General features: G+C 53.4%; 7 protein-coding genes across 7 annotated transcripts; all 7 read right to left on the bottom strand.

Moving 5' to 3' along the window:
* On the bottom strand, nucleotides 1–569 carry DQ04_02571000 (hypothetical protein; the record flags this gene model as incomplete). Its single annotated transcript, XM_009312002.1, has 1 exon — nucleotides 1–569. A coding segment is annotated over one exon (569 nt), but the record flags the coding sequence as incomplete, so codon positions are not given.
* Nucleotides 570–1713: 1144 nt separating this feature from the next.
* On the bottom strand, nucleotides 1714–2331 carry DQ04_02571010 (membrane protein YIP1; the record flags this gene model as incomplete). The annotated part of the gene is made up of 1 exon (XM_009312003.1): nucleotides 1714–2331. The coding sequence occupies one exon, from the start codon at nucleotides 2329–2331 to the stop codon at nucleotides 1714–1716; it is 618 nt and encodes a 205-aa protein (XP_009310278.1).
* Nucleotides 2332–2372: 41 nt separating this feature from the next.
* DQ04_02571020 (hypothetical protein) lies at nucleotides 2373–3065 on the bottom strand (the record flags this gene model as incomplete). The annotated part of the gene is made up of 1 exon (XM_009312004.1): nucleotides 2373–3065. The coding sequence occupies one exon, from the start codon at nucleotides 3063–3065 to the stop codon at nucleotides 2373–2375; it is 693 nt and encodes a 230-aa protein (XP_009310279.1).
* Nucleotides 3066–3362: 297 nt separating this feature from the next.
* Nucleotides 3363–3803, bottom strand: DQ04_02571030 (hypothetical protein; the record flags this gene model as incomplete). The annotated part of the gene is made up of 1 exon (XM_009312005.1): nucleotides 3363–3803. One exon carries the CDS (start codon nucleotides 3801–3803, stop codon nucleotides 3363–3365), a length of 441 nt encoding a protein of 146 aa, XP_009310280.1.
* Nucleotides 3804–4202: 399 nt separating this feature from the next.
* On the bottom strand, nucleotides 4203–5405 carry DQ04_02571040 (Arf/Sar family, other; the record flags this gene model as incomplete). The annotated part of the gene is made up of 1 exon (XM_009312006.1): nucleotides 4203–5405. The coding sequence occupies one exon, from the start codon at nucleotides 5403–5405 to the stop codon at nucleotides 4203–4205; it is 1203 nt and encodes a 400-aa protein (XP_009310281.1).
* Nucleotides 5406–5675: 270 nt separating this feature from the next.
* On the bottom strand, nucleotides 5676–7343 carry DQ04_02571050 (hypothetical protein; the record flags this gene model as incomplete). The annotated part of the gene is made up of 1 exon (XM_009312007.1): nucleotides 5676–7343. The coding sequence occupies one exon, from the start codon at nucleotides 7341–7343 to the stop codon at nucleotides 5676–5678; it is 1668 nt and encodes a 555-aa protein (XP_009310282.1).
* A 251-nt stretch (nucleotides 7344–7594) lies between these two features.
* DQ04_02571060 (hypothetical protein) lies at nucleotides 7595–9898 on the bottom strand (the record flags this gene model as incomplete). Its single annotated transcript, XM_009312008.1, has 1 exon — nucleotides 7595–9898. One exon carries the CDS (start codon nucleotides 9896–9898, stop codon nucleotides 7595–7597), a length of 2304 nt encoding a protein of 767 aa, XP_009310283.1.
* Between the last annotated feature and the right edge of the window lie 516 nt (nucleotides 9899–10414).

The raw sequence follows: 10414 nt of genomic DNA on the forward strand, positions 1-10414 counted from the left end.
ACCTGCTGCGGGAGCGCCTCTATCTGGCCCAACAACAACCGCGTGTGCGCGTCGGGGCGAGGCTGGGCGACGCGAACGCTGGACGCAACGGCGTCACACAGCTGCTGCGCGGTCATGTCCGCGCAGTTGACGTAGTGGCACTGCACACGGCGTCCCTTCACCAGGGGGTTCGGAAGCGGCGCGGCGCTTCCGACAGACATCCGGCCTTCAGCGGTGGCGGCGGCGGCGGCGGCGCCGTCGTTGTTGTTGTTTTCAGTCTCGGATTCATGCTCACGCCGCCGCTTCGCTGCCTGTCGCCCCTTCGCAGTCGTTGCGGGGGAGTTGCCACCAGAGCTATTGTTACTGTTACTGCTGCTGCTGCCGCAGCTAGCGCGGCCTACCGCCTTGTCGCATGCCATCGGACGGTGCGTCACGCGGCGCATCACGCGGAGAATTGTGGACGTCTTGCCGCACCCACAGGCACCGAAGACAAAGAGTGCCTTGCAGTGCACCAGCAGCAGGCGCTCCTCAATAAAGCGGTGCACCTCCGCATACTCCCGCTCGCGGCCAAGCAGTGAATCAGTCTCCATGTCGATTTGTCACTGCAGGGAGAGGGCAACGATGAAAATAATTCTAAAAACAAGACAAGAAACGAATCACGTGCCTGTATTGATTTTCTGTACGGCGCCGGCAAAAAATGCGAGAGGCAATAATGGCAACCACTGTCTTCTGCTTTCGTGTGTGTGTGACCCTTCCAATCTCTATACGCGTCGCTATGTTTACAAAGGGAAAGATGGTGTCCTCTCCTCTCTCTCTCTCTCTGCGCAAGGCGAATATAGCACGTGCCTTGGCGTGTGTGTATGTGCTTGTATGCTGATTGTTGCTTCTATGGGTGGAGATGTAGCCTCAATTATGCCCACACTCTCGCTCTATGTGTGTGCTTGTGTGTAAGCACGCTAATGATTATTTAGTCCTGCAGCAGATGTGTGTGAATGTGTGTGTGTGTGTGTGTAGGTGAGTACACGAGGGCACAGAACATGCGCCACCACGAAACAGATATGAAAGAGGCATGAGGAAAGAAACAGCTCGAAGCAACAACAAAAAAACAGCAACAGCAGGAATGGCAGAGTATGAGGAAAATGCAGCCCAGGTATGCTATTTTCGTTTGGCGTCTACTGATTCACTTCTGCACAACATTTCAGGTGATAGTCGCACGCCTCAGCACCTACAGTTATATATGTGTATCGGCGTCTGCATATGTGTGTGTGTGTGTGTGGGCGTGCCTGCTCCCCATACATATGCATGCATATATACGTGGAATATATATATATATATATATATGTGCGTGGAATGCAAGGGTTGCGTCACACACCAAAGAGTACGGCGGTGAGGAATGGAGGTGGGGCGAAGGGTCAGTAAGCAAACAAAAAGGTCAACTAAAGAGAGAAGAGAGTTGATCCGTCACGCCGCACAATATGCACCACACACACAGAGAGAGAGGGAGAGGGAGAGAGAGATGATGAAGATGATGATGATGATGAGTGCGTATGCAGGTATGCGATACCCGCACACACATACATTGCATACACCCAACTTCAATGCGCAACCACACAACGTGTCTCTTTTCTTCTTTTTTTCTTACTTGATCCCATTTCCTTTTACCTCACTTTCCCCCCAAACAACAAAAACCACAATCACCACCACCATCATCATAAGCAGCAGCAGCGGATGTCTCTAAAAGATTGTCAGCGCTGCAAAGACGGCGTAGAAAAGGAAGATGGGGTACAGAATAAGATAGCGCTGCTGCTCCATCGAAAGACCGTTCACCAACATTGCTGTCGCACATAACGCAGACCACAGCACGATCAGCAACGCGGGCGGCAGCATTGTTTTACCCACGTAGCCAATCAGCCAGTACACCAGCGAGTGACAGGCAGCCAGCACAATGCTAGGGATAAGCCCATAACCCAGCGCGCTAATCACAAACTGTAGCGGCACGCAGCGGTCCGTCATGAGCGAGAGCAGCACCTTCATAAAGATGATGCCGAGCACCGAGTGACCGTAAATGGTGCTAAACTGAATTTTTCCCTGCAGGGACAGCAAGAAGGCGAGGGTGACAGCAAATACAATTGGACCAGCGAGGTCCATATCCTCCACCGCCTCTTGTGCCATCGCCTTGAAGGGATTCAACACCGCCCAGGCCTTACAGCGGATCTGGTGGGGAAATATGCCTAATTCCTCCAGTAGCGGGAGGTCGTCCTCTGGGTAACCGAAGCGCCGCTGATAAATAGGCACAGACTCCTGTGGCGCGCCATTATTGAACGCATCCTTTGGAAACAAGATATTCAACATATTCGCCACGAAACCGGTGCGCGGAGGCTGCGAGGGGTTCGCTACAGGCGAGGGAGCATGCTGATATGGCAGCTGTTGCTGAGGCGGCATTTGTGGAGGCTGTGGCGAATAGTCGCGGAATACCGGGGCCTGNCATGCTGATATGGCAGCTGTTGCTGAGGCGGCATTTGTGGAGGCTGTGGCGAATAGTCGCGGAATACCGGGGCCTGTGGAGTTATCACCGTGACGGAAGACGACGACGACGGCGGCGGCATCTGCACAAATGGACGTGAGCTTGGCGGAAGCGGCGGCATATGCACGGCGTTGTTAGATTGAAAGGGACTGCTGTGCATACTATGGGAACCTGAACCCCCGGTGAATTTTCTAGGCGATGTGCAGGACGTCGTCCGAGAGATGGTTGGTGTTCCGACACCTATCTTAGTCGCGTGCACATATGGAAGCTGCTGTTGTGGTTGCTGATGGTATTGTTGTTGATAGTCATGCGTGCTGTGCGTATCCTCCTCGCCAACAAAGAATTGGCTCGCACCGGCTTGGTGGTACCCGCCGCNCCCGCCGCTAGGTGGCTGCTGCTGCTGCTGCTGCTGCTGCAGTGCGCTGGGGTCGTAGTAACCAATGCCTGTGTTGCCGTCGTGAGGGGGCTGGTAGAAGTACAAACTCTCGGACTGATACTGCTGCTGCTGCTGTTGTTGTTGTTGTTGTTGTTGTTGTTGATGTTGGTGCATTGACGATGTCATGCTAAAATCTAGCCACCCTCCGCCGCTATAAAACTTCAACAAGAAGAGAAAGCGGTAGTCATAGTGTCACACGCCTCGCTACGATGATGTAAGCTCAACCACAAGGTGGCAACATGCAGCATACGCACACACCAGCACCACCACCACCGCCGCCGCCACCCTACAGGCACCCTTTCTGCCATTATTTGGTTTTCTCTTTCTCTTTCTGTGTGGCGGAAGTCGCGAAGAGAGTTTCCCTCGGCACGCCTCGCACTGTTGTGGTGAGCACCGCTGCAGCGGTGCCGCCGCCAACACGTCTCAGTCCAACTCCTCCGCATCCCCGCCGTCAGCCACCGCATCACCAGTGCCCCTAACGCCACCATGCGCATGGATCGCTGTCGTCGACGAGCCTATTCCCCGGCCGTCAAGCATCCACCGCTGCAGCAAGGCCGTGCCCTTTTCNCCATGCGCATGGATCGCTGTCGTCGACGAGCCTATTCCCCGGCCGTCAAGCATCCACCGCTGCAGCAAGGCCGTGCCCTTTTCGATTCCTACACGGGCGGCCGTCGCCAGTCCCCACGCGATCGCTGCAGTGAACAGCAGCTGCACGACACCGTACACGAACGGCAGGGGGCCGAACAGGAGGAGGATGCTGCAGTACCCAGCAGCCATGCCTAACAAAACGGACGGCAGCCGCAGTAGCAGAAAGTGCGGCGCACCTCGTGCCACGCCAGAGAGGATATGCCCTCCACCGAGCATATCTCTTCCTCCACTTCCTTGTTCGGTGACAACAGCGTTGCTTTGCGAGGACCCACACACACAAAACAAAAACATATGGGAAGAATTGCACAAGCGGAATGAGACAAAGATCCACTGGAGTCACAGATGTACAGGCACACATATATCTATATAGGTATATGAAGATCAGCACAAACCCATCCCCCACTCCACCCACAGCCGCACGAAAATGCATACGAATATAGTGAGTACACAAAGGGATGTACCGCCTTATCAACGAAGCAAACACCGCCGCTGCTTCCCCGCAGCGGCAGCACATCATCATCCACCACCGCTCATCCATAGCACTCGCCACGCAAAAGGAAAAACAAAAACAAAATGGGTAGCGGCGCAACCACCACTTCACACCACAAAGCCGACTCATCCGCCCTCATCCACAGTCACCCGCTTGCTGTCCCGCATCTGAAATACGAGCCAATCCATCGCCTCTCGCACGCCAGTACCATCGAGCGCGCTCGCCTCCACAAGCCGGATGATCTTGTTTCCAATACCACTCGTTCCTGTAGCGTCAACGCCACCAAGCGAGCGACCCCTATTTGACGTGGAACCACCAAGATTGTCCGATTCGTCTGAAGCACAGGAGTGGCGCTTGCCACCACAAGAGCAATCCACACCGCAGTCAGTCTTGTATACCTCCTGCATGAGGGCCATTTGCACAAGTCCAAGCGCTTCCTGAAGATCTGCGAGGGAGCAATGATGCATCTCATCTGTCTTGTTCGATAGGATAAGAAGCGGCGCGTCTATCAATAGTGGGTGGGAAAACACTTCGCGCAGCACAGCTGCATTCTGTGCGTGCGCCTCCCGAATAGCTTTTCGCCTCGCCTCCTCATTCTCCTCCAACAGCACCCCGGGTGGTGCGGCCCCCCTCTTCTCCTGCTCATTAAATGGCGGCGACGCTAACGGTGTTGGCATCTTGAACGGCGGGGACGGTGTGTGGCTTTCGCTGCTGTCACCGCATGCCACCGAATGCGATGACGGCGTCGTCATCGAAGAAGAGGAGTCTGCTTGGCCATTGAACTGTGCAGCAGCAACAACAGCAGCAGAAGCAGGAGCTGTACTAAAACCCAGCGTGCTGTCAACAACAAAGATGACACCGTGACAAGGGGCAAAATAGTTCGCCCAAAGTGTACGCAGAGAGCCGCCCACGTCCCACAATACGAGTCGTGTCGCAGTCGGTGTGAATGGCGTAGACGGCGTGCCAGGTGGCAGCGACGTGATGGACGCGGAGGCCCTGACGTCGCCAAAACTATCTCGACACACACTTCCTCGGTTTGAACTACTGTACGTCTGCGGCGGTATCGTTCGATGGGTAGCTCGAGCCACGTTTAGACCAACCGTTGGAAGAATGCGCTTCTTCTTCATAACGGTCGCTTCTGCCGGTGTAGGAAGCGCATCCGCCCCACTTCCACCCCTCTCTGTTGTAGCAGAACAGCCCTCAATATAAGTACACTTCAGCTGCTCCATGAGTGTTGTCTTGCCGGATGATTCGAGACCGATGATAAGGACTTTGTATGTCTTCTCCCCAAACAAAGAGCTGTACAGACCCCACGCAAGCGTAAACATGTCGGCGTGGCTCCGTCAATACTAAATGTGGCTGCACGCAATGGAAAAGAAACGAGGATGATGAGGAAGAACTTTCAGCCAAACACACAGGCAAAGAGACAGCAATGGGAAGACAGCATTGACCTGAGCACACGAGCATGCTGACAGCTCCGTGTAAGTTTCCCCATAACGATATGAGAGCCACTTCTGTGGTACGACGCCCCGCTCCACACCTTCACCGGCCGTGAGCTAGTGTACTGCGTCATCGGCATCTCCAGTCTTCTGCTGGTTTCAGTGAATATCCACTACTGCCCCACATGAGAAGAGCTGTACCACAGGACGCAACGAAAAGGCTTCCTCTGGTGTGATGGAGGAAAGAGAAAACGCCAGCACCACCTCGCCGTCCACCACGACGTTGAGAAGCCTCGCGTCGAGCTCCACTGTTAGTGTCACCGTGGCGCCCAGTGAGGGCGGCGCAGCCCTCAGGCAGCGCAGTGGAACCATGCACGACAGCGCACCGTCGACAAAGAAGGACCCCGTGTACGGCTCAAGAAAGTACCCTCGGAGCGGTGATCGCAGCTCCCCGACGCTGCCGGTGCCATCCGATGCGGTCCCTGTGGTTGTTGCTGCTGCTGCGGCAGAAGCATCCTTCGCAGCGTCAATGTATTGATCAATAGCCTCTGGGGATGCAAGGCCAATAAGAACGCTCGGCGGAACTCTCACGTCGATTTCATCCTCTTCTGCTGAATGGGCATCTACACCAACCGCGCCAGCGCCAGGAACTGAAATAGCAGCGTCCTCCGTGTCTCCATCCTCTTCAGCCTCAACACAGTCTGTTTGCTTTCCGCATATTCCCGCTTGCACATCCGCATCCGTGGCGGTGGGTGCATCCTCCCTCTCTTTCTGTCGCTCTCCTCCCTCACTCAATGCAATGTAGTCGTCAACAACCATGCTATCAGCCTCCTGCCGCGATTTCTCGTTGCTTTCACTCGCTGCCGTGAATGAATCCACTGATAAAGAGGTCTTCACTGTGTTATCAGCAGCACCAGCAGCTGTTGCTCGTTTGCACAGCGAAGCAACAGTCGGAAATGGGTTCGTCCCATTGGTATCATTAACTCCAGAGTGAGGCTGCAATCGATCACACAGGGCGCACATCACGCAGAGTGAGACCTCCCTAAACTGACGCGTCTTAGCGTCACCAGCGTATCCATCCTTGGTGTCAGCTTTCTCGCCCTTGCAAGTTTGATGGTGTGCATGCAGAGCCGCAACGCGCTGTGCGTCCCGCTTCCGGATCGCGTTTAGACAAACCGACCAAGAGACTGTTCGGGGCAAAGCCCCACCAGACGATGTGCCATTCACGTCCTGCAGAAGGAACAACTCCCCGAGGGACAATGAAAGCTTAACGAGGCCGTTGGCCCAGCCGTTCTCACCAACCTTCACGGCCTGTTGTCCGCTTGTCCCACACAGCGTGATATCTTTGGCCGGCGCACTACACAGCTTCCACCGCAGCAGTCCATGGAGGAGTGGAATCCAGTGGGGTGTCTCCACCATACCATCCTTGTCGCGGCTTTTGTTATTCCAGCTTCCCTCACACGTCAAGGGAGCGACTGGAAGCAGCACACGTCGCGTAGAGAATATGTTGAACGGGTCGCTAGAGAGGTATATCAGACTCTCGCTTTGGAGGCCTAACTCTGCAGGGGAGAGCGCAGGATCTAATGGTACCCACACGCCATCCGTGTGGTTGGAGAGCCCAGACACTGCACAGTCGCAATCCGTCTGTTGCACGTGAAACAGCGACACTTCCATGAGTGAAATTGGTTGGGGCAGGATTTGCTGGAGTGTCCGAAGGTTGGGTAGTGCAGCGAGGGGAACGTCTGTATTCACATTCCATGCGATGTGCCGGACTCCACTGTCGGCGGGAAATGCGTAGGTGTCTCCCCGCAGGATGAGTGTTAACATCGTTCCCTCCACCAGAACAAGATGGTGGTTGCCACAGGTCGATAGTCCCCTCCCCCCACCCTCCTCCTCCTCCTCAAAAACGAGTCATGGGAAAAAAATGAATCATAAGCAGGAGGGAAAACAAGTATCAAGAGAACAAGGGTTCAGTGTGATGAGAGCAACTGCGTTAGAGAGGGAGACGATCAAAGCCTCACCGTAAGAGGACAAGAATCATCCGACCACCACCATCACCAACCACGGCTACCACCCACCTACAAGCTCCTCCAGTAGTCATAGCAGCGCCGCCCCCGACTTTCGACTACATTCACATCGCCCTTCGTTCCATTCGATGCTAGCTGCCTCTTCCCTGTTGCCACTGGCGGTCGCGGGTCAAGCAGGAGTGAGGCTTCCCACGTCAGGAGGCACTGCTGTGCGTATGTGAGATCGGAAAAGCGACACGGAAGCCGCAGCACAGGCGTTGTCGTGTCAACTTCTTCATTTTTGCTGCCTATCTGCAAAGTCAGCAGAGATGCCGCCGTTGGCATCTCATCATCCGTTTCTTCCGTCTTGACGGCAACAACAGCAGCAGCAGCAGCCTCTGTGAAACTGGAAGAAAGAAGAGTTCCACCTTGAAGTGATGAATGCAACGCTGGGTCGATAGATTGCACCTGCTGTCCTCCTTCCTTGTTACCTTCCTCTGATGTCTCCTGGACGATTCCCAACGGTAAGACAGTAGCAGAAGGGGCATCTACGTGGTGATACCGGTACAGCTGCACCAGCGCTGGGTGCATGCCACACACAGTTGTTCCACCACAGTCATGTTCCTCTACGCTACCGCTAGAAGTTTCCGTCTCCTTCTTCACAACTGGCCTGTTGGCGGAGAAGGCAGTGAGGAGAGCGGCGTAGGTGGGATCATTTGTCATCCGTCCCTGTATGCGTTGCACCACGGCATTGAGGAAAGAAGTTGATTCTTCCCGCTTCTCCATCAACGTAGTATTTGCCTCTATAAAATCCGAGCTGTCTTTCGAGGGAGGGAGACGCCGTCGTGTTGAGCGAATTGGACGCCAAACTTCTTCAATATTAACCGTACGAACAGATCTATGTGGTTTTTCAACAATTGGGGCCTCGCTAATCTCTTTAGCATTGCCATCAACATCACCATCACTGCACGCAGGGGCCTGATTTTTATTTGGTGTTGTTACTGTCGCTGTTACCTCTGCCGTGGATTGCGCTGCTGGGGGCCCTTCAGCGGCATGTGATCCCTTTGCTTTCGACGATTGCTTCACCGGTAGCTTCACCCGGGTGCTTGACATTGGGGGTGTGGCAGGGGCCTCAGCAGCTTTTGCATTCTGTTTTTCTTCAACCTTCCCTGCATGGCCAGTGTCGTCATCTGTTCGCACTTTGCGACGAAGACGACTGCTGGCAGGCGGAGGGCTTGTGCGAGTAGGATCAAGGCGGCTTCGTGGTCGTTTTCGGGCTTCATCCCCTGTTCCTGCTGCCTCCGAATGCTGCTGGTTCTGCTTCGCCTCTTCATTGTAGGTTGTTTTCTCTTCCTGTTGAGTCAGGTGGTCATCACATTCCTTGGATTTACGCAATGAACCGGCGGAAGAGTCTGATGAGGGGAGACCTTTCTTTGGTCGTTGTTCTGTCAACAATTCGTAATAAAAATGCCGTACTAGAATCAGTAGCGCGTCCCGCCGCGTTGGTCCAGTATGATGATTCAATGCTGCCACGTCCATGTTCCGTCCAACAACCCACCATGAAAACGCCAGATCCTTGGCGTTAAATCGATCCAAAACGACACCACGAGATAAGAGGGACTGATAGTACGCCACAATGGCGTCAACAATGGCGCAGGAAAACCTAATAACTTCAACAGTATCGGCATTTTCATTCGTCTCCCCTTTATCACCTTCCATGCATTCCTCAGAAGCAATGATAAGCTGATCCATACGCTCTGGTGGGCGAGGTGCTGGAGTTACCGCATTTTCCTCTTCTGGTCTCTTTAGCGGAGTGGCTCCTGCTTCAAAAGCGTCATTAGGGTGTTCCTGTTGATTATAGCCAATGTCACCTGGCACTGTTTCATTCTCGGATGCACCATTCTGCATACCACTTTGATGGGCTCCGTTTTGTTGCTGGGTGTCTGCAGCTACAAGAGCAACCTCCGCCATTGCTTTAATGGATCCAGTTTTTGTGGCCTCCTCGCTAGGGATGTAACTGGATCGTCTACCACTATAACCGCCACCATGTGGGGAAGCTGTCATTCGACCGGGTGATGTTTGTGAAACAAACGATGTAGGGCCAAAGAACAGAATACGCGCCATATCAACGGCGCAGCCTTCTGTTGTATCACAGGCCGTCGCATCAGGCTCTGCCTTGGGCAGCAGTAAGAGATTCTTTGCTCGAACACAGTTTATGGGTTCCACGGGTAGCAATGAATCGGCGTGGTATGAGCGGAGTCGCTGGATAGTGTTGAGGGCCACAAAATCTCTGCACCGATCATCCTTCCATGGATCCATCTGCGACACATCCGAGGCGTCGGCGACGGTTGTAAACCTCCGCGTTTGTCGATGCATATAATTTGTATCTTTTTTCCCCTTTTTTTTTTATGTCACCCTTTTACTGATACCCTCTCTGTACGGCCACGCCGTGGTGAAAGGGAATACAAAAAAAGCCACGTTCTAAAACAACAGCAATAAAAAGATAAACAAAGTTGAAGAAGAAAAAGACTGCATAGGATGTTCAGCTGATAGATACATATACACGTGTATATATGTGTATATATATATATCTATTTTGCGTGCATAGGTTTTTTTTTTCGTTTGGTGGGGGGGAAGTAATAAGACCTCCACTTTTTTTTTCTACAGCACACAAATATAAAGGATGAATCATAAAGCCAATATTATATGCGCCTCCTGAAGGGAGAAAATGGGGAATCTCATGTTCAGACCTAGCGTCCATGATGTCAAATGACCGAAAGGCATTCGAAAAAAGAGTTTGAAGGGTGAATATCCAGGGATGAAGTTGTAGAATGAGGTGTACGACGATAATCCTTCTTATTACGTTTCCAAGACAGGGCCAGAAGGGAGAAA

Source organism: Trypanosoma grayi (assembly GCF_000691245.1).
Source record: "Trypanosoma grayi strain ANR4 Tgr_257_V1, whole genome shotgun sequence".
NCBI lineage: Eukaryota > Euglenozoa > Kinetoplastea > Trypanosomatida > Trypanosomatidae > Trypanosoma > Trypanosoma grayi.